Genomic DNA, 24,168 nt, shown 5'->3' with positions numbered 1-24,168 from the left:
GCTTGCTCTGTCTCACTCAAAATAAATAAATAAAACATTAAAAGAAATAAAAAGTAGATAATATTAAGTGCAGTAAAGTGAACTAACTATATATCAGGTGAATTCAAAGTATACACCTGGATAAAGATAAACATGTGCATATCCTCCTCTAACTGCTACCCAGTCCAGAGACCCGTGTTTCCAGCATCCCAAAGACCTCCTCGTGCTCCTTCCGTCTTTTCCAGACTCCATCCCCAGCACGCCCGCCCAACCCCCAACCGCCACCACTGTTCTCTTTCCTCTGGTCTTAAACTTCACATAAATAAAATCACGCACTGTGTACTTTTTGGCAGCTGGCTTTCTTTGGCAACATGTTTTTGAACTTCGCTTTTGTGGTTGGTATGGCCATAATCTGTCCCCTTTTGCTGCGGAAAAGTTTTCTAGCATGTGAACGCATCACGATTTGCTTTAAACATATGTGTCCTTCTAGATTTGAGACTGTTGTTGATAAAGATTTTAGGAACATTTTTGAAACGTCTTTTGTGAACTCACGCACTCACTTCCCTTGGGTACATTCCTCAGAATTGCAAGCAGGGCGTTGCGTGAGCTCGGCTGCCAGTTGCTGTCTATGCTCCAGCAGCTGTGAATGAAAGTCCCAATTGCTGTAATCTTTGCAATACTTGGTGTAGTCATACTTTTTACTATAATCATATTGGTAGATCTTTAGGTGGTATTGTGGTTAAAACGTACATTTGCTTGATGATTAATGATGTTGAGTAACTTCTCATATGTTTGTCATTAGTTATTTGGATATCTGGGGAAATATCTGTTCAAAACACTATATATATAAATATATATTTATAAATATATATTTATATATAAATATAAATATATATTTATATATAAATATATATATATAAATATATATATATATTGTTACATATTCTGAAAATGGATCTTTTACCAAAAATATGCACTGGGAAACCTTCCCCCATTTTTAAGAATGTCCGTTAACTCTCTTAATGATATATTTGAAAGTAAGTTTCTAATCTTGATGAGGTCTAATTTATCAGTCTTTTTCTCCCTTAATTTTGCATGTGTATGTGTGTGCTCCATTTAATAAATATTTGCCTTACTTTTAGAGCCTAAAGATATCCTCCTGTGCTTTGTTCTAGAAGCTTCATTATTTTAGCTCTCACGTGTAGATGATAATGCTCCAGGAGTTCATAGTTTTGCCAGATGTAAGGTGGGACAAGGTTTTTATTTCTACTGTCCATTTAATCGCATTTCCACGTCCAATTGCTCCTCGTTATTTATTGGAAAAGAAAAACAGCGTATCATCCACTCCATTGTGTGGCAAATGGCCACCTCAGAATCATTTGTCATTTAATGTGAATATAATTTCTTTTACAAAAACCTTTCTTGCACAGCAGCTTGAAAAAAGAACCAAGGTCTGAAAAAAAAAAAAAACTCATTGAAACCAAAGAGACTAGAAATGAGCTAGAAAACAGAAGAATGCTTACTTCAGTTGATAGGAAAATTCAAGGGCAGGAAAACCCAGACTACCGTGGGAGAGTCAGAATGATAGCTACCGTGTTGGGAGTAGTTACTGGCTGGGAAAGTGCATGAATGAGGTTTCTGGAGGATTTGAAATCTTCAGTATTTTCATCCAGTTGGTGACCTACATGTAAACCTTAGTCATTGGTGCCCTGAAAATGTTTGCCCTTTTTTTCTGTACATGTTTCATCTCAATCAAAATGAAAAAGGACAAACCCAGAGCCTTTCAAACAAACATAAAGAAAAAAGCAAAAATCACTCAATATTTGTGGAAACTCAACCCCGTTAAAATATAAATATGACTCAGAAAGTTCTGAACGACCAGAAAACTGGTTGAGAAAATAGAAGGGGACACTGAACTGTGTGCCTTTACCCCTGAGGCACCACAGAGTTTATCTCGATTGATTTTCCTCGAACTACGGAGACATTTTATCTTACTTGGCTCACAGGAGAGCCTCCCAACCCCTTCTGGTTCTCTCCACACTGCTGCACCCACAGGGGATGTGCACGCTGTTCTCTAGGAAGGCGCTTCCCTTCCAAGTCTGAGATAAAAGGTCAGCTCTCGTTTTGCTTTGACTTATCAGGACTCATCAGTTCAGTTTCTCAAAAGGACACTCCCTGCTCAGTTCCTGGGGCAGCTGATGCTCTGGATCTCTGGCAAGGACAGAGGGCTGATGACAAAGGAACAGGGGTTGGGACGGTGAATTCTGGGGACAGAGGTGCGTATCAGGTGGATTTATCGACATGTTAGATGCATACATCTTGCTCCCTAGGATGGGTCATGTGATGTTTACATTCATGAGCCTGAGGAAAATTCCAGAAGAAACAAGGACCTGTGTTCTGATGAAGACTGTAACACAGAAGGAGAGGGATGGCACAGGTGACTTACACTCTCTTTTGAAGAGGCCCCTTTGTATGCTGCAAATCTCGGGTTCTTTTTGAGATTGGATATTTTAGGGGTTTTAATCAAAACTTTAAAAATGGTTTAGCCTGAAATAGGTAACAAAAGCAAAGTTCTAAAAATGACTCATAACGTTTGTACATAACCTTGCATTTCTCTCTTCTTACTTTAGGATCCAGTGGGGATATTGTGATGACGCAGACCCCTCTGTCCCTGCCGGTCACCCCTGGACAGCCGGCCTCAATCTCCTGCAGGGCCAGTCAGAGCCTCCTGCACAGTAACCAATATACCTGTTTAAGTTGGTTCCTGCAGAAGCCAGGCCAGTCTCCAGGGTGCCTGATCTATAGGGTTTCCTCTTGGGTCCCCGACAGGTTCACTGGAAGCAGGTCAGGGACAGATTTCACACCCTTACAGAGCGGAGGCCGAGGATGCCAGAGTTTATTACAGCCTGCAAACTCTACAAACTCCTCCCATAGCTCTGCCCACAAACCTCCCCTCTCTGGGTCAGGCAGCTGCCCGCCCCGTGGTGAGAGTTCGGGGAAACAAGTGGGCAGATTATTGTCTTACTCTGTTCAGTTAGTCTCTGGGTGAGCTGGGATCGGCAGAGGGTTTCACACTTACAGACCAAAAGCCGTCATCTCTGGCACACGATTTTTCCCCTTATTCTTATGGATCAGTGGTGTATTTCTAAAGAATTCTTACGGTTTCTTTTCCCAAAAAAATAGACTCCTATAAGGCAGATGGATAATAAAGTCTTGATGATCCAGAAAAATCAGGCACGTAGATATACGTTTCTTCCAGTGTTTTGAGAGAACATGAGCACTCTGAGCATAAACACATTCATGGAGCCTTCCCAGAGCTCCCTGTACCCAGCATGCCTTCTCACGGATTTTACCTTTGGTGGGTAACAATGTGCAATTATCTGTCCAAAGTGATCAGCTTGGGTCACAGGTGACTCGGGGCTCAGCAATCCACTCCAGACCATCTGCCGCTGGGGGAGCTCCCCTGCTGGGGGGGTTGACCTCACTCAAGGGCAAACTCTCCCCTTTAAGCAGAAAGAGGAAAATTCCCTTGGATCCAGGACGCGAACAGGTCTCCGTGTCTCTAATCTCATCCAGAGCAGCATGGGCTTGGCTGTTTGGCATGACAAAGGCTAGAGGACACAGCGCACAGAATGTGTATGAGGATCACAGTATCACTCCATCCTCTAAAGGGTGACTGCAGGATATCAGACTCAGACCCCAACGAGACCGTCTCCCCACGTCACACAGCCACACACCGGCTTCCAGCCTTAGGGACCTGAAACCAACAGCATTGAAAGCAGAGACACTGCTTTCATCGTTCAGCAACGATGGTCAGGATTAGAGAGATTCCCAGAGGCGGATGCTCAGCTGGATTTCATGTTCCTTGTTCTTTCAGCCTGCACATGCTCTTATCGTTTCCAGGTGCTGTGAAGGGACTGGTGTTGGCCGCTGGTTGGTTTTGTTGTCCGGGCCACAGGACACATGGTTAGTCTGCAAGAGACAGACATTCTTTTTTAGATTTAGGACTCTCGAACTTTCTGTCTACAAATAGTACAGGAACATTTCCTAGCCATTCCCCCAGCAAGAGATAATCTAAAAATATTTTACATTTTGTATTTTATATTTTACATTTTAGGATAACAGATTATGACATGAAACAACCAATACGAATTGGAGATCTTTATGACTGGAAGTTTGGATCTCTTGACCACCTTCATCAAATTCTCTTACCCCCTAATCCCTGCCTCTAGCAACCACAAATCTGATCTCTCTTTTTTTTTTTTTTTAAGTTTATTTTTGTTTTTGTTTCCTTCTTTGTTTTAGAATCCACTCATAAGTGAGAACACACACTATTTGTCTTTCTCTGTCTGATTTATTTCACTTAGCGTAATGTCCTCAAGGTCAATTCATGTTGTCACAAATGGCAGGACTCCCTCCTTTTTTTTTTTAAACGTTTATTCATTTTTGAGAGAGACAGAGCGTGAGCAGGGGAGGGGCAGAGAGAGAGGGAGACAGACTCAGAAGCAGGCTCCAGGCTCTGAACTGTTAACCCAGAGCCCAACGTGGGGCTTGAGCTCGTCAACTGCGAGATCATGACCTGAGCCGACGCTGGACACTTAACCAACTCACTTAACCAACTGAGCCACCCAGATGCCCCGGGACTTCCTCTTTTTTAATGGCTGAATAATATTCCATTGTACATATACATCACATTTTCTTTATCCATCAGTCCATCAATGGACACTTAGGTTGTTTCCACATCTGGGCTATTGTAAATAATGCTGCAGTGAACATGGGGGTGCAGATATCTTATTGACATACTGCTTTTATTTCCTCCCAATATATACCTAGAAGTGGAATAGCTGGGTCATAAGGGTAGTTCTATTTTTATATTTTTGAGGATCCTCCACACTGTTTTCCATAGTGGCTACACCAATTTGCAATCCCATCAATCATGCACAAGGACTTCTTCTTCTCCACATCTTTGCCAGGATTAGTTATCTCTTGTCTTTTGATGACAGCCCTTTTAATAAGCCTGGGATCATATCTGGTTGTGGTTTTGATTTGCATTTCCCGGGTGATTAGTGATATTGAACGCCTTTTCATGTATCTTTCATGTATCGTGTTGGCCATTTGTGTGTCTTTGAGAAAAACGTCTGCTCAGGTTCTTTGCCCATTTTAAAATTAGATTATTTGTGTTTTTCTGCTACTTAGTTGTATGAGTTCTTTATATGTTTTGGATTAACCCCTGATCAGATATATGTTCTCCTGTTCTGTAGGTTGCCTTTTCATTTTGTGAATCATTTCTTTTGCTACGGAGAAGCCTTTGTTTAATGTGGTCTTGCTTGCTTATTTTTTATTATGTTGTTTGTGCTTTAGGTATCATGTCCAAAAACTCATTCCAAGAACCATGTCAAGGAGCTTTTCTCTGTTTTTTTCTTCCCCCTAGGAGTTTATGGTTTTAGGTCTTATAGTTAAGTCTTTAATCATTTTGAGCTTCCAGTAATAAGGTAAATAAATTGTGGGGATATAATGTACAACATGATAACCTTAGTTATAGTCACTATATGGCATATTTGAAAGTTGCTAAGACTGGGACACCTGGGTAGCTCAGTCAGTCAAGTGTCCGACTCTTGATTTCAGCTCAGGTCACGATCTCAGGATTGTGAGATAGAGACCTGAGTTGGCTCTGGGCTGACAGCATGGAACCTGCTTGGGATTCTCTCTCTCCCTCTCTCTGTCCCTCCCCCACTGATGTGCAGGCACTCTCTCTCTCTCTCTCTCTCTCTCAAAATAAATAAATAAACACTAAAAATAAAGAGGGGCACCTAGGTGGCCCAGTCGGTTAAGCATCTGACTCTTGGTTTTGGGTCAGGTCATGATCTCACGGTTTGTGAGTTCGAGCCCCCTGTTGGGCTCTGCACTGACAGCATGGAGCCTGCTTGGGATTCTCTCCCTCTCTCTCTCTCTCTCTCTCTCTCTCTCTGTCCTTCCCTGGCTTGCTCTCTCTCCTTCCCTCTCTCTCTCAAAAAATAAAAATATTTTTTAAAAGTTGCTAGAACAGTAATTTCTAAAAGTTTTCATCATAAGGAAAGAAACATGTTTTTCTTTGTTTTTGTTTTTGTTTTTTGTGGCTTTTTTTTTGTTTGTTTGTTTATTTGCGTCTCTATGAGATGATGGAGTTAACTAGACTTACTGTGGTGATCATTTCACACTATACATAAGTCAAGTCATCATGCTGTATACCTAAAGCTTATACAGTGGCTGGATGTCATTTCTAGTTCAATAGAACTGAAAGAAACAAAGAATTTGGAGAACTTTAAAGGTTTTATGCTAATTTCACAGAAATAACATTATTCCCTAATTCATACATCTTAAAGACTTTTGTAAAAAGGAGTTTCTGAAAATTGGACCTGTAATAAAAGCAAACAAGATAAGATTCTCACTACCACTCATTTCCCCCTAATCTATGTTTTCATACTGGATCGTGGGCACATCTTTTCCTAGGGTTGCCATGACAAAGTATCACATACTTGGTGACTTCAAACAACAGAAATGTACTCTCTCACAGGCCTAGAGGCTTCAAGTCTGAAATGAAGGTGCTGGCCAGACCCTGCCATCTCTGAAACCTGTAGAAGCTGATCTTCCCTTGCTTCTTCACAGCCCTGGTGGCCCCAGGCATTCCCTGATTTGGGGCAGCAAAAATCCAACCTCTATCTCTGTCTTCACATGGTCTCTTCTCTCTGTATCTCTGTGCCTTTTTGTTACCTTCTTCTCCTCCTTTTTTTTTTTTTTAGGTTTATTTATTTATTTTGAGGGAGAAAGGGTGCATGCGAGCAGAGGAGGGGCAGAAAGAGAAGGAGAAAGAGAATCCCAAGCAGGCTTCATGCTATCAGCACAGAACCCAACTCAGGGCTCAATCTCACAACCATGGGATCATGACCTGAGCCGAAATCAAGAGTCTGATGCTTAACTGGCTGAGCCACCCAGGTGCCCCTCTCCTCCTTTTCTTATAAGGCAACAGTAGGGACTAAGTGTAGGCCACCCAAAATGTGCCACTTAGGCATATTGATTATTTTAGGTAAGTTATTTGAAGGACAGCCTATGTAAGAAGGACACCTAGACCCTCTTCTGTTTCCCTGAAAGCAGGAAATAAATATCTCATGTGAAATGTATCCTCCCTGGACCAGGAGACTCCTTATCATCAGATACAGGAAATTTCTAACTGAGAGGGCTGTATAAACAACCTTTGTTACTTTTTCCTAAGTTACTACCACTGCCCAAATCTTGTTTAGAATTCCTTACTAATCAAAGTTCTCAAAGTTCACTTTTCTTTGTCCTGTCAATTCCTTATAGATTTGTTGTTTCTTTGTCTAAGGAGTATGAAAACTGTCTGTCTTTTTTTCTTAGGCCTTTCTTAGGGCCTCAGTTTCATTATTGGGCCTCTGTGCACACGTAACAAAAGTTTTCCCCTGCTTTTCCCCATTTTTGTGCTTACTGTGTTTTTCCCTTGTAAATCTGTGTCACGTAAATTTCTTAGTCCAGCTAGAAGAATCTTGAGCAGAGGAAAGGCTCTTCCTCTCCTCTGCCACCGATCATATTCACTGAGGTCCCAACGTACTATAGTATGACCACATCCAAATTAATTCTATCTGCAATGCTTTTTTTTCCCAAATAACGTCACATTCTGAAGTAGTAAGGGGCTAAAACTTCAACATAATTTTTGAGGGGACACAATGCAACCAATAATAGTGTATAAAAACAGCTTTTAATTTCATACATTTAAAAATAGTCCAAGGGAACTAGCTTTATGATTTTCAGTAGAGACCACGCTATGTTTCTTTGTTACTTTTTTTTATTCAGCTGCTTATCTTTCTTTCACTGGTGAGATTCATGAAGAGATTTGGAATTTTTAGGACGGCAGCCTGTTACTTAGCAATAGAAACACAAGTATTGGTACCATCAGAGGCCAGGAGCAAGACCCAAAATTGTTTCGTTGAGCATCATAAGAAATGACCAGGTCTAAGAAACCAAAAAAAAAAAAAAAACCTCAAAATGGAATAAAATAAAAGGGTAATAATCTTTTAACTAGTGGATTATGGGACATGTGTAATTCTACATCTAACTCTTCACCATGATTTATCTGAGCAAATGAGATTGCTACCATAGAGTTCAGAGTTAATGATCAACACAATTGTTACTCCATTATCTTTTTCAGCACCGTGTTAAAATCTTACTCTTGTAGATTTCCCAGAAGATATTGTCAGCCTAAGTAATGAGGTAAAAACTGAGGCAAGCTTAAATGACCAGAAATTGAGTTTTTTCTGGAAGAACGGGGAAATCACAATTTGGACCAAGCTACTGGTGAGTCTGCTGAGGGTTTGGGGTAAGCTGTATTTATGGGCAAGAAATGGAAGAAGGGGTAAGGCCATCTGGAGTCCCAGCAGTGAATTCGTTGGCTTGAGGATGGGGAGAAATTCTTGGTGGATGTTCACTGGTCAGCAGATAAATCTGCATCTTCTGTAAATCAGGCATCTAATGAAAATCTGTCTCTCGGTTCTCAATTTCCATTCTTCTGAAGGCCCATATGTGAGATTCTCCATTTCATATCCCCGGTTCTATATTAAATTGAAATCCTTTCACAATGTTCAGACCAAATGTTCTTGTGGAATCTTACCTAGATTAGTATTTGTTAATTTGTTTCCTTGGTCAGTTCAGTCTGACTCTGGATTTAAATTACCCAAACTATAATAAGATGGCCAAATGGAGTTTTTCAACTGCTCCAGAATTTAGTTTGCAGGACAAACGCAATTTGACACAGGCGCTGTTTATCAGGAACTGTTCAATTCAACGCGATCTGTTGACACATGAAGAAAAAAAATGGGTTATTTCCCTGTTTGCGAAGGGTGGTGGGATAGATTGACATCCCAGAGCAGCTCTGACCCAGCACCCTAATCCATAGGGATCATATTTAAATGAGAGCCCAGGAATGGATCAGTGCCCTGAGATATTAAAATAATGGAGGTAGTCATTGCTCTTCTCAAATATGGGATCTCCTATTGAATTGTACAATCATAGCTATGGCTTCCCCACATACAGGCCAGGTGAGAGCCTAAGGTTCTCCCACAGAGCTAACAAGAACTCCGAATATCCTGATAGGGCTTTGCTCTGTTTGATGGAAAAGAGTCAGTATGAAAAGAGGTTTTCTAAGCACCACCCAGGAAAAAATAATATAAAATCATTCCTTTTTTATTAGGTCCCATCATTCCAAGGGAATTATTTCCTTAAGAACTCTTTGATTGGCCTACTATGTGTATATGCGTGTGTGTGTGTGTGTGTGTGTGTGTGTATACCACATTGTAACAACTAGTTTCTTGGAATTTCATATTCATAGCCAGAGACATGAATTTTTTCACCCTTACTATTCTCTGTGCTGGGCTATAGGCTGTCTCTACAACAGACACATTATTTTTTCCCTGTCCACTTCTTTTGACCTGGGTGCTCTATAAAATTCAATTCACTGAGTCCGAGGGCAAGACCATTTATGCCATGTGATTCTAACATTCTTAAACAATTAGCCTACAAGAGTAGATACCAGAAAATTCTCAAACTAGCTCAACTCCATGTTGCTATTGGGGAAAAATTCTAATGAGCAGTACTTGTGGGGTGGGAGCTGTCTCCTTAACTAGATTAGGTGGAAGAACGGGAGCGAGATGGCCATTCGTCTCAGGAGACTGACCCTGGACACACATGTGTGCATTTCAGGGTCTCTGATTCCTTCTCAAGGGGCAGAGCCCTGTGTGCTGTATCCTTACAATACATTCACACTTGCAGAGTGAGATTCGTCTTTCCATTACTGCAGGTAGTATGGACTTTAGCTTTGTATTTTCTTCCAAATGCAGAAGACCTTTTATTTCACTTGCTTGAAGGTAGGCTCCTCCCACCCTCTCCTTGGCTCTTTGCACACTGCTGTACCCACCAAGGGATTTGCATATTGTCCCCTAAGGAGGACCTTCCCCTTAAAGTCTAGATAAAAGGTCAGCTTGAATCTGGCTTTGACTTGTCAGGACTCATAGGTTCAACTTCTCAAAATGAGGTTCCCCGCTCAGCTCCTGGGGCTGCTAGTGCTTTGGTTCCCTGGTAAGGACAGACGGGGAAAGAAAAAGGAGAACCAGGTGGGGAGGGTGAGCTACAGGGGTACCACTGTCTCCAGGTGTATTCTTTGTGCATGTCTGACATGTGTGACTTGTCCTCTAGGGTGGGGCAGGTGACATTTAGATCTGTGAGTGAGGAAGTTTCCAGAAGGAACAAGGGCTTGTGCTCTAGTGAGGACTGTGACACAGAAGGTGGGGATGGTGTCAGCGATGGTTAGAGACCTCTCTCCTCTTCATCTTCATAGATCTCAGGTTCCTTATTGTGATGGGACATTTTTGGTGGATGCTGGACATCGCAAGTACTGGGAGTAAAACAAAGTAGTATTTTAGCTAAAGTAAATGAGAAGGAAATAATGAAAGTTGCAAAGAATATTTGTATGTAACTTAGCACTTCTCTCTCCTTAATTTAGGATCCAGTGGGGATGTCACGATGACCCAGACCCCTCTGTCCCCGCCTGTCGCCCCTGGATAGCCGGCCTCAATCTCCTGAAGGGCCAGTCAGAGCCTCCTGCCCGGCAATGGAGACTCCTACTTAAGTTGGTACCTGCAGAAGCCAGGCCAGTCTCCACGGCTCCTGATCTATAAGGTTTCCAACCGGGCCTCTGGGGTCCCAGACAGGTTCAGTGGCAGCGGGTCAGGGACAGATTTCACCCTGAGAATCAGCAGGATGGAGGCTGACGACGTCGGAGTTTATTACTGCTACCAAAGTACAAAGAATCTTCCCACTGTGGTTCAGCCCAGAACACAAACCTCCCTTCCTGGGGGTCCAGCTGCCCGAGCATGTGGCCTCTCTGGGGAACACACAGGACGTTCTCTGAGTCTGTGAAAAAGGAAGGTGCTGGAGAACCCGAGGAACGGCTTGCAGCTGGATATCGGGCTCCACATGTCAAGGGCCCGTCAGCTGCACAGGCTGGCAGGCAGAACCAGCAGGGAAAGGGAGGGTCCTGTCCCGTGAGGGACCAGTTACGGTGACAGAGCTAATGACAGCTCCGCCTGGTCCTCTGTGTCGTGCCCGTGTTTGTCAAATACACGTAGCCAGTGTAGTAATGAGACAAGTGACACAGATGTGTGGCCAAAAAGTTAATACCTTTTGGAAATGAATAGTGTGGGATGTATTTTTCACAGGACCATATTTGTTAATCTTGGTATTTTCTCACTTTCTCCTTTTCCTACTTCTCTACTACATATACTTTCCCCTCCGTTAATATGTACAAGAGAGCAATCTACACAAGCTGCCCTCACAGAGAGAATGGGTGAGAAAGATTAGCAAACATGTTTAATTCTGCTCAATCCAAAGACCTTTGCAAATTTTTAGTAAATATAAGATTTCGATGCCAAGTGTCTTTGATTTGCCTCCACCACATTTGCCTCCATTTCAAAAGTGGACTTCGAACTAAACAGAGAAAAGTAATGATGGAGACAAAAGTTGCATTTCTACACCACAGGAAAATCCAGAATATATGAGGTATTCCTTTCTCTCCTCAATGGTAAGGATGTTAAGTATACTGAACCCAGACATTGCTTTAGATATGATGAATTTGGAATCTATTGCTGTGAAAAAGATTTTAAATAATAAATAAGTGCATTTTTTTCACATGACATTGTCATGGGTTGAACATGACCCTGAACAGTATGTTTTTTGGGAATGTACACAAAATTCATGCTTTGAATAGATCCCATTCAAAAGAGGACACGTGCCGTAATTACTAGTCATGCCCTTATGGCATCACATACCTGATAAAAGCAAGAGTGATTAAATTCACAAAATACACAACTTTGTAGGTAAGAAATAAAGTGTGTTGGGGATGATCGCCTATTCTAAGATAATGAATATCATGACAAGTGCAATTCAGTCTGATGTGTCAATTCTGATAGTTTTGATAGTGTGTGGAAAATGTATATAGAAATCAAGTAACCAGGAGCCCACAGATCATGGGACTTTGGAATATTGATGAATGCATGATTGAGATGGACAGAGATTATGCAAAGCACTGGGAGGAAACGCAGTGAGAGCAGGAAGACCAGGCTTCAGCAATGCCACAGTCATCTTACTCCGCATGATTCATAGCAACTTGTGATCTGGGTGTTCTACTTTGATGTCAGACTGTAGAGAAAGCCAAACTCACTCCGAGTGTTGAGATAGTTAAAGGAATCCACATGATGCCCTAATCCCACAGGTGCTATACTCAAAACAATAGTGAGAAATAAATTACCCCCCCCCCAATTGAAAGGGGCCACCAAAAAGAATCAGAAGACAATCTAATTGGCTGTTCCAAAGAAATCCCAAAATACTCATGGTTGAATGTGGCAAGATGACTCTGTCTCTAATGAAACAGTCCCAAGGTGGGCAGGCTAATTTGGTAACGTAAGCGGCTCTGCTCCATTAGGTCATTTGGGTTTTCCCAAACTGGTCAATGTGTGTAGTGATTAGTGACCCTCCTTTTTATTTCACTCCTTAGCCTCAAAACCTATTCATTCCTTTTCTTTATTACATGTATATATTTTTTTATTTTGAAGTAATCTCTACATCCAACATAGGGCTCGAATTTACCCAACATAGGGCTGAGGTCGCGAATCGTATGAGCTACTGACTGATCCAGTCAGAAGCCCCAAACCTATTCATTCTTAGGCTGATGGTCACTATTTCAAAATACACGTCTTGAGAGGCTAAGAGAAAAATTACCAAGTGTACTCACAACTGCGAAGAAAAGATCTCCCCCCACCGCCGTTCCCGAAACCAGCCAAGGCGTGCCCGGTTGTAGTCTGACATAAAGGCGGGAACCAATCAAGTTCTGCTGAATGGTTTAAAATAAAGGCGGGAACCAATCGAGTTCTGCTGAGCGTTCAAATTTAAATGTTAACCAACAACAGCTCTGTAACCTCTAAAAAAGGGTCCCTAACTTGTTTGTGAGGGGCTATAAAAGAAGCTGTAAGATCCTTACTCGGGGCCTCTTAGCGTCACCAGCAACGAGTGCGTGGAGGACCGTGTTCGAACCTGCAATAAACGACCCTTGCCGCTTGGCTTTGACTCTGGACTCTGGTGGTTTGTTTTCGGGGGGTCTTTCGAATCGGGGCATATCAATCTCACGATAGCACATCTCAAAGGACAGTCTTTGAAGTCTATAGGATTTAATACCCAAGCAGTCCTCTTTGTGCGTTGTCGTAGACAGTGTGATTGACGGAGGCCACAGTCCTGTGTCTATTGTTACTCGATCTTCATCACAAAATGGGTTCCCTTCCCAACCAACTCTCTCCCGTGAACTCTTGGATGTTGATAGCAGCTGAGCCTCAGTGGACAGGGAGGGCTTCACTGTATCTGGAATACAACGAATCCCGGGAATGATGCATGACACTCTCTCGAGGGGAACTGGTATGAAGTGTAAAATTACCAAGTGGTTGGTAGTGTTTGTCCCTGGGTTTGAGAGCTCAGATACCCAGAGGTGACAATAATTAGCTCTACACCAGTAGAGGTGGCGGTGGTGGGCTCATGCCTTTGGGCCTGTGCATAGCTTACACCCGTGTCACCATGGTTATGTCTCTCCTGAACAGAATGAGCAAGAACTCTGGAGCTTGAGACAAAGGTTGAGGCCTGTTCATCTGCTCAGAGGTATAAGCTTGTGTTTGTTTGTTTGTTTGTTTGTTTGTTTGTTTTAGGTCTTATCTGTGGTGGATTCTCTGCTGAATTTTGCTATGACATGAAGTCCTAATGACCGTACATCCACGATCTTTTTTCCAGATCTCATAATTGGTGACCTTCTGATTTTCTCTTCCTAGGCCCTTCATTAAACAGTCACCCAGGAATCCATATCAACCTTTATCTCAAGCCAGTTCTCTATCCAGACTAAGTTCTCTGTGTGTGTTTGTGGTAGACAGAGGCATAAAGACAAGAATGCTTAGTAATGGAGGATTCCTGGCGTGGTAATCATGCTGCCTTCGGCTAGGGAAAACCAAACACTTGGAAGAATTCACGAATTCTACTCTTTTCCTGTCAACACCTCTCTTGTCATACCCTCAGGGCCAAAGCAGCCACATGTTCTCCTTTATTTTTCTCACCTCCAAGCACCTTAAAATAGAATTGTATGCAAGAAAAGTCAGCTACAACATAGAGAGTAGGGATCCCCTGGGTCTCCTCAACCCCAACCTGGGTTTTAGGTTTCCTTCCTTGTTTAGGTGTTTTTGAAAAGGAGGTGCTGTCTCATCCAGCTGGGTTGTCACCTGAGGGTGCACTTTGAGGATTTACAAAGAAATAGGATGCAGGACAATGGCTCTGGATTCCCAGCAAAGAGGCCAGAGTGAGTCCTGAGAGGCTGTGTATGTGGAAAACAAGAACTTGGCCCTCAGAACTAGGGCCACAGCCTTGGAAGCCTGAGGGTGAGGACTTCTTATCAAAGAGCCACAGGGGTCTGAGTTGGGGTCTTATCAGGATACCCAATTTTATCATGACCATCACAGCCTGTCATGCATTTGGGGACCCACCTTCAACAATGCATCCATTAGGCCCCCGAAACAAGGACTCTCAGGTGCCTTGGTTGAGGTGGGATGGACCCCACCGGATGAAGCAGGTTCGCAGTGGGAGCCTGTGGGTGAAACACCATAGTCCCCATTCAGAAGGCTCATAGTCACCCAAAGTAGGAAACAAGTTTCTCCTAATTGTACTGATGGCTCTTAAACTTGAGGGCCCCTCACTTACTGACAGAGGTTCTCCTCTGGAGCGATTGACGTCCAGCATCTGGAGTGGGTCTGTGCAATCCAGCTAGAAATGTATCATGGAGAGAAGACTCTTCCTTTCCCTCCAGGAACAGCTTCATTTTCTGTCTGGTCCTTATCAAGGATAAGAAATTCCTTTCATGACAGCTCTGATTTCTCACCTACAATTCCAGTCCCCTCTCAGGTCAGAAGCTATTCCCAGGAATCCTTCCCTGGGAGCCTTTTGCTCTCATCTCCCTCCCCATCTCGTCTCCAGCACCTCCAGCCCATCTTTCCTAAAGTCAGGAAACATGGACTCCGCTAGGAAGTGGTCCTCTGAGTTTCTAGGTCACTGAATCCTCATGTTTCCCCAGTTCTGTGATGTCAGGAACATATGAAACCTGCATTTTACCTCTTTTCTGTTTTATTTTGTAACTTTTGCAATGGTTGGGACTCTAAAGTGTTCAACATTTAACCTAGGAATGAAGATTCCTTTCATTTTTTTAATCTAAAAATTGTTTTGGGGGCGCCTGGGTGGCTCAGTTAGTTAAGCGGCCGACTTTGGCTCAGGTCATAGTCTTACGGTTCTCGAGTTCAAGTGCCACATCTGGATCTGAGCCTAGAGCCTGCTTCAGATTCTGTGTCTCCCTTTCTCTTTTTGCCTCTCTCTCTCTCTATGTTTCTCTCTCTCTCTCTCTCTGTCTCAAAAATAAATAAACATTTAAAAAATTTAAAAATTGTTTTGGAGATTACAACCTTGGTACTATTTTGTCATAAAGAGAGATTTTTACAAAAAACATGTACTGTTTTCATGTATCATAGTCATTACTTATGATTGAATATGATACTAATGTAATAATATTTGTATAGAAAATATATACTTTGCCTAGATACCATTTATTTAAATGCTCTAAAATTATTTCTGAACTAATACTGGCATGTCATTTACATATCATAGTACAAAAAAAGGAAACCAGTGTTTGGATAGCAAGGATAATACAGACTTATTTATGTTACAGAAATAAATCCATATTAGACATTATTTCCCTTTTCAAAATGTCGATTCCATAACGAGTGCAATAAAAATGTATTGTTAACCGAAAAAAAAGGAAAGAAAGCAAGCAAGCAAGAAAGAAAAAAAGAAAAGAACGAAAGAAAAGAGGAATGCTTTACGTTAATGAGTTTATAACACATATAAAGAACGACAAGAGGGGCGCCTGGGTGGCTCAGTCCGTTAAGTGTCCAACTCTGGATTTCAGCTCGGTCACGATCTCCCGGTTTGCGAGTTCAAGCCCCACGTTGGGCTCCGTGCTGAATTGAGAAGCCTGGCCGTGGAGGCTTTGAGGAGAAGACCACGGAGGCCTCTGACACAACCACCGGGTCCTCTTCTGTGTAAGCAGGGGCCAGGCCATCACAGGACAGGCTCCCAGAGCCTCTTCCTCCCTCCTCACATACAGAGTTCATGCCCCACAGACCCTCCCGGGAATGACCTGCCCGGTCTTCCTGGAGAGTCCACTACCTGCTTTCACCCGGTCCTTACCCCAACGGAACACTAGGGGGCGGCCAAGTCAAGGGTTCAACTCACAGTTCTCCTGGTGTAGGTCCTGGTCCAAAGTTGTTTTGTATTTTCCTATCACATCGAAGATTATTGCTGTGAGGGTGTTTATTCAAAGTAAGCCTCTCATATCTCTCTCATTGTCTCTCATTCTCTCCCTGTCTCTCTTTCTCTGTAAATGTTAACTGGAGACAAATTTGGTAACGGCTGGTGCATGATCTTTCTTTTGTCCTTCATGTTCTGTTGAACTGCTGTTGGGACCAGTACTACAAGGATAGTTGGAAACAAGGATACTGGCGGAAATGTTAAAACCTTGGAATTAAGGCAAAAACAAAGGCTGTTGCTCTCGTCTGCCCAGGCTCATCCTCAGGGTTGTCAGTGACTAGCAAATATTTGCTTTATTTTTTCCTGAAAATCAGTAGATTTCTCCCGTTTATTTTGCCTTAAGTAAATCATCTTGGAACAGAATTACCATTATACTAGATTAATATACACCCTCATAACTGGTTTCAAATTCCATCCAGGCCTGCTGGATTTCCAGAATATGAGAGAGCCACTGTCTGGGTTGAGGATGTTCCCAATTTCCTAGTCTAAGAGTGTGAGATGCGAGGAAGCTGTGTCCCAGTGAGTGCCTGACAATTGTCATAGCCTTGAACTTGTTGTTCAACTTTGAGATTTCATCCTGTGTCTGCTCCAGGCAGTTCAGAATTTAGTTATATCATAACATTTTATTTTACTAGTGATCCTTATTCTCAGCTGGGGATACTGGTGATCTAGAGGAGTCAACGCACACATTTCTGGAAGCATCGACCTGTCATGACAGGTGATACTTCCAACAGCATTTGCCCTTGGGGTTATCCTTGGCTCCAGGTCAACAAGAGACTGAGGACATGTGAAGTTCACACTGAGAGGCTGCTGCTCCCTTAAGGCAGAAAATCACCATTTTCATTCACTAATTAAAATTCGCAATGACCCTTTGTTTGCAAATGTCACGTCTGAGGAACTGGGCGCTAAAACTTTAACTCTACTTTAAGGCGGGTAGAAGACACAATTCAACCAATAAGATTGTGTAGAAACAATCCACACAACTTTTGAAAATAGTCCTACAAAACTAGCTTTACAATTTCTAAAGAGTCTTTTGTTTCTCTTTCTTTCTTTCTTTCTTTCCTTCTTTCTTCCCTTCAGCTGTTAATGTTCTGACTGCTTTCATTGGCATATTTCGTAGGAGGCTGCCATTGTCAGGATACAGACAATAATACTGGTAATACGTGTTTGTATAGATATCGTCAGGAGCCAGAAGGAACACCTAGAATGACTTTGCTTATAATCATAAGAAATGACCCGGCCAAGGCAGCTCCAAACCGGAGCTAAGGTAGTACAATGAATGGTGAACAATATTGTAAGTAGTGAAATACAAGGCATGTATGGTTCCACATCTACCCCACACGCTTACTTTTCTCTGCAACCAGGATTCTTGCCCCGAGTTCAGAGCTGAAAACTCCACAGAATTGTGGCTCAGTTGTGTTCTCAGCTTGTTTTAACATATGATTCCTGAAGATTTCCCGGAAGATATTCAGGCCAAACACCCCTGAAGAATCTTACATAATACCGTCAGGTTAATCTGTTGTCCCGATCGACGAAGGTTGAGTTTGCGATTAATATTCAACATAGAATAACATGGCAAATGTGTCTTTTTCAATTGGTCCAGAATTTGGTTTGCAGGGAAAAGCAATGTGACATGAGCACTATTGTTCAGGAGCTGTTCATTTCAACGCCATCTGTGTCTGGCTGACGCGAGAAGTAAAATCACATCATTTTCCTATTTAATAAGGTTGGTGTGGTAGACGGACGCCCCAGGGCACCTCTGACCCAGCACCCTATCCCCGAGTGATCCGATTTAGACAGAAGCTCAGGAAGTTGTCAGTGATAGGCTGAGGCTCCGTGAATAAAATACTGGATATAGTCATTGCCTTTCTCACACATGTAATCTCCCTTTGAATTGTAGACTCATGATGTTGGATCCCCAACCTTTAGGGCAGGTGAGACCACAGGGTCCCACACAAAGCTAAGGAAACTGGGATGTCCTCATAGGACCTGGTTCTGCTTGATGAAAAGGCATCAAAGGGTACCATTCAAATACAATTATTGTAAAATCATTTCTTTTTCTTTGTTTCCCATTATCTCAAGGGATTTTTGTCTCTGAGAAATCCTTGGAATAATTCTATCCAACTATCTAGATGTGTGTGTGGAGTGAGAAAATAAGATAGACTAGACACCGTATTGTAAAAATTGCTTTCCCAGAATTTCATGTTTTCACATTCATAGCCAGAGATATAATATTCTTTTACCTTTTCCTCTTGTCTCACACTGGGCTATTAACTCTCCCTACAAGAGACCCATCATTACGTCCCTGTCAAATTCATTTGTTGTTTGCACATTTGGGAAATTCAATTGCCAGGTTTCAGGAAAAGACCATTTCTACACCTGATTCTTCCATTCTCAACACTTCACCCGATGACAGCAGCTACCAGACAATCTGGAAAGAGCTCAGCTCCAAACTGCTATTGGGAGAAGTGCTGATGACCATACTCATGGGGCGGGAGCCGCTTCCTTATCCAGACCAGGTGGAAGAATGTGAGCAGATGTCCATTCACCTCCCAGAGATGGACCCAGGGCACACATGTCTTCTCCCATCTCCGTGCTTTCTCTAGTGCAGGCACAGTGAGCGCTGTGTCCCTGCCGTGATTCACCCTTTCACGAGGGATTATGTTCCCACTCCAGCAAGTTGCATGGACTTGACTTTATAGGTTTTCTCCCAAACACAGAAAACCTTATATAGCACTTTGCTTAAAGGGAGGCCCCTCCCACAACCTTCCAGCCCTGTCTGCACTGTTACACCCACAAGGGGATTTGCATGTTGTCCCCTCTGGAGGACCTTTCCCTTAAAGTCTAGATAAAAGGTCAGCTTGAATCCTGCTTTGACTTGTCAGGACTCATCAAGCCAACATCTCAAAATGAGGTTCCCTGCTCAGCTCCTGGGGCTGCTAGTGCTTTGGTTCCCTGGTAAGGACAGAAGGGATGAGAAAGAAGAACCGGGTGGGGAGGGTGAGCTCTGGGGACACCACTGTCTCTGGGTGTTTACTGTGCACATGTCAGACATGTGTGACCTGTCCCCCAAGGTGGGGCAGGTGAGGTTTAGATCTGGGAGAGTGCGGAAGATTCCAGAAGGAACAAGGGCTTGTGCTCTAGTGAGGACTGTGCCACAGAAGGTGGGGATGGTGTCAGCGATGGTTAGAGAACTTTCTCCACTTCACAGATCTCAGGTTCATTATTGTAATTATGCATTTGTGGTGCCTGCTGGAAGTCACAAGTAATGGGAGAAAAACAAAGTAGTTTTTTAGCTAAAATAAATGAGATGGAAACAATGAAACTTGCTAAAAATATTTGTATGTAACTTGGCACCTCTCTCTCTGTTCCTCAGGATCCGGTGCGGATGTCGTGATGACACAGACCCCTCTGTCCCTGCCCGTCACCCCTGGAGAGCCGGCCTCAATCTCCTGCAGGGCCAGTCAGAGCCTCCTGCACAGTAATGGAAACACCTATTTACATTGGTACCTGCAGAAGCCAGTCCAGTCTCCACGGCTCCTGATCTATAAGGTTTCCAACCGGGCCTCTGGGGTCCCAGACAGGTTCAGTGGCAGCGGGTCAGGGACAGATTTCACCCTGAGAATCAGCAGGATGGAGGCTGACGACGTCGGAGTTTATTACTGCTACCAAAGTACAAAGAATCTTCCCACTGTGGTTCAGCCCAGAACACAAACCTCCCTTCCTGGGGGTCCAGCTGCCCGAGCATGTGGCCTCTCTGGGGAACACACAGGACGTTCTCTGAGTCTGTGTAAGAGGAAGGTGCTGTAGAACCCGGGGAACAGCCTGCAGCTGCACAGTACGGCCCCGTCAGCTGCACAGCCTGGCAGGCAGCATCAGAAGGGAAATTCAAGAGGTCCTGTCCTGTGAGGAACCGGTCAGGGGGAAGGGAAGAGCCAATGACAGCTGCACCTGATCCCCGGTCCCCGCCTGTGTTTTCAATTAAGTGCAGCCAGTCTAGTCACCAGACAAGTCACACAGATATTTGGTGACAAATTCATCCATACTGCAGATGAACAGTGTGGGGTATGTTTTCCACAGCATCGTAGTTGCTAATATTGGTAATGTTGGTATTTTCTCACTTTCTCTTTTTCTCACTTCTCTGTGACTCCCTGTCCCCTGCATTCATATGTTCAAGAGAGCACTCGGCACAAGCTGTCCTCACCGAGAGTACGGATGAGAAAGGTTAATAACGATGTTTAATTCTGGTAAAATCAAATTAGCCTTTTGAAAATTTTCTGTAAATATAATAAGATTCCAGTGCCAAGATTCTTTGATTTCCCTCCATTACATTTTTCAGAGTGCAAAGGGGGTTCTCGCAATTTCAAAAGTGGGTTTTGATACTAAACAGTGAAAAGGAATGATCGAGACAAAAGTTACCTTTCTGTATCACAGGAAAATCCAGAATACATGAGATTTTTCTTTCTCTCCTCTATGGTAAGGGTGTTAAGTATCTTGAACGTAAACACTGCTTTGGATATGACGAATTTGGAACTCTGTTGCTATAAGAAAAGGTTTTGTACAATACATGAGCGCATCGTTCCATATGGTGTGCTCATTAACCAAAAATGACCCCGAATAATATATTTTGGGGGAATGTGTATTAAATTCATGCATTGAATACATCCCCTTCAATAGCGCGCTTAAATGTGAATCCTGACTAATCACGGGGTCATACCATTGGTTCATGGCACATACGACAGAAGCAAGAGATTAAATTCACAAGCATCTAATCCTATGCCTAGTTAAGAAAATAAGGTGTACTGGAGATGATCGACTCTTCCAAGATAATGAATATCATGACAAGTACAATTAAACCCAATGTTTCAGTTCCGGTTGCTTTGACAGGGTGTGGAAAAATGTATACAGAAATCAAACTGACTGGAGCCCACACATCATGGCAGCCTGAGTGATTGGTGTGAAACTCCTTTGCTAGCATGCATGTTAATCGTTATCAATTCAGACCTATAAACCCACTGCTTTCTTGTCTCCCGCAAAGTTTGGTATACGGTATATTCTTTCAACTCAAAAGATGTTCCAGTTTCCCTTTTTGTTCTTTCTGGACCCGACTGTTGCTTGGTAATTTCTTACTTGGTTTCTAAATGTTTGGGGATTGTTTGATAACTTTCTGTTACTGACTTTGAATATTGAAAGGAACAGCTTTGAATCCAAATGACAGCCCTGCCTTAGTTTAAAGCTAGGTTCTCTTTTCTGCTTATTATGGATCCTTGATAAGAAATACAATTGCTGAGAAGTCTGTTTTGCTTGCTGTTTGCTATGAGCATTGTGAGACCTTTCCTGATTGTAACCCACTGTGTAGTAGAATGGGCTGTAAAACTTCCTAAATGTAGTCTGATATGTAATGGAATGAGTGATTGTATACAAACTAACTGGCATTTCTTGCTTCTGTAAACCTGCTTGCTTAGCACATTCCTCACCTACCCCCTTCCCCCTTTCTTCCTCCCGCCACAAGTAAAAACCTCCCCTGTGCTATTTGTCTCTGTCTATAAAAACGCTATACCAACCCTAATCGTGGCCTCTTGCGTCACCGGCGACGAGTGCGCAGAGGACCAGGTTCGAACCTGCAATAAACGACCCTTGCCGCTTGGCTTTGACTTACGACTCTGGGGGTCTTTTGTGGGAGGTTTAGGGACTTCAGGCATTACAATATATGTCCCTGTTTTCATAGAATAACGTTTTATGGCTTGTATCCATTTTAATTTTATTGACATACCCTGTGGCCCCCACTTGTGGTTTATCACAGCGAATGCTTTGAGGGAACATGTATTTTATGACCTTCAGCACAGCATCCTCCAAGTGTGAATTATGTCCCTGTGGGTGATGTCACTGTTCGGGGAGTCTGTGTCCTCACTGGCCCCAGGGTAGGGCTGTCTGCACTGGGGACTGGACCTGCTGAAGCCCGTCCCCTGCTGTGGTCCCCACTGGAAGCCACCTGACTTCATGTCACCTGGTCCCCAGGCCACACCAGTCCTCCTAGAAGTGGATGGTCTTGTCCAGAGTCAGGGATGCCAAAGGTGATTCCTTCTTAAAGTCAAAGATAGACACTGAACACAATGGAAGGAAGGTACCCTCCAGTCCTGTTCATGGGGTGCCCAGGCCGGGGTCTCTCACCAATGGGGGAAAATATTTTATGAAAATAAACATTCTGCTGGAATCCAGAACTCTGTGGGTTGAGGTTGTTCCCCACTTACTAGGGTAAGGATAGGAAATATGGGGGAAATGTGCCCAAGGAAGTTTCTCCTAAATTATTGTACCTAGTAGTTTTTTGTGAAATCTTATGCTTTCATCATGTGACTGCTCCAGGGGACTCAGAATTCATTCATTCTATTTTTATTTTATTTTTTTATTTCATTTATTGTATTTCTGATCCTTATTCTGCGCATGGCCGAGAGGTGCTTTAGAAGAGTCGATACGCAGATTTCTGCAAGCCCTGCAGAATGAAGGCAGTTGAAGTTTCAAACAGCACTTGAACCTTGGCTTACCCTTGGCTCCTGCCTAGAAAAGGCCACATGGATGTGTAGGTCACCAGTGTGCCGCTGTTGCTCCCCTGAGGCCGGAAGTTACTGTTTTCATTTACAGATGCGGACAGAGACTATACTTTATGATCAGGCCAGGAATGGCCACTGACTACTCCATTCAGCCCTTGCCTCTTTCTTGTTTGGTACAATTCGTGTTAACAACTGGAATAAAAAGAGGGAGTCAAAGGGAATTTCAGTGAATTAAAAAAAATCAGCTTGAGTGATTGAATTCTGATTTTGTTTCTCCCAGAGGGTATAAAATTCTCTTGTTCAAAATTTGTGTAAGCATTTTGTAGATTCTTGCAATAGCTGAATATGGAAGCAACATTGAATTTGGGATTCTCAGGCTCCATTTTTCTGCGAGTAGACTAGCTTTTCTAAATAAAAAAAAAAAAATCCAAAGAAAATTATTTTCTTTTTTCTCCTGGAATATTAAATTCAGTTTCTCTCTTTCAATTCCCACATTGTATGTTCAAAGGCAGCGTCGATTTAAACTTAAAAGACTGGAATGCCCATGTCTCAGGAGAACCAGGCTTTCTTACAAGGTCAAACGGATTATGAAAACAGCGATTAAATTTGCAGACAAGCTGTGGCTTCTAAGAGACCGTTAAAGCAGGGACTCCCATTTCTGCAAGGGCGAGCCTAGGGAGGGTCTTAGAGGAGGTGAAAAACTTACCAGGCAGAGATGCTCAGTAGGCAATAGAATTATTGTCTCACTTTGTCCAATCAGTCTGGACACGGCAGCGAGTTTCACATTGACAGACAAAATGCCTTCATCTCCAGCACGTGATTTTCTCACCTGAGAGATGAATCGTATATCTCTATAGGATTTTTATATTGATTTCAAGAAAAAGGAAACAAAACTAAATCCAATAGTTGGATACAGATTCATATGAAGCCGATGAAAAGTGACATCTTGAGAATTCAGAAAAGTCAGGCATGTAAACATATCTGGGTCTCAGTGCTTTCAGAGAACCTATACACTCAGAGGATTAAGCACATGCACTGAGCCTTCCCAGACCTCCCTGTACATTGGGAGTCGTCCTCTCATGGGTAAAACATTGTAGTTATTCAGAATAGACGGACACATTTAATCTCAGGGGCCTCAGGGGCAGGAATCCCCTCTAGT

At 42.9% G+C, this 24,168-nt stretch overlaps 1 gene segment (V, D, J or C); it reads left to right on the top strand.

The window, feature by feature from the left end:
• Positions 1–19,276: 19,276 nt before the first annotated feature.
• LOC125937424 (immunoglobulin kappa variable 2D-29-like) lies at positions 19,277–22,115 on the top strand. The segment is given in 2 exon segments: positions 19,277–19,419; positions 19,838–22,115. Coding segments are annotated over 2 exon segments (483 nt in total).
• The last annotated feature ends 2,053 nt before the right edge of the window (positions 22,116–24,168 follow it).

The sequence above is a fragment of the Panthera uncia genome, assembly GCF_023721935.1.
Source record: "Panthera uncia isolate 11264 chromosome A3 unlocalized genomic scaffold, Puncia_PCG_1.0 HiC_scaffold_12, whole genome shotgun sequence".
In the NCBI taxonomy this organism is placed as follows: Eukaryota; Metazoa; Chordata; class Mammalia; order Carnivora; family Felidae; genus Panthera; species Panthera uncia.
Note: the sequence above shows the minus strand (reverse complement) of the source record. Positions and strands in the feature narration are given on the sequence as shown.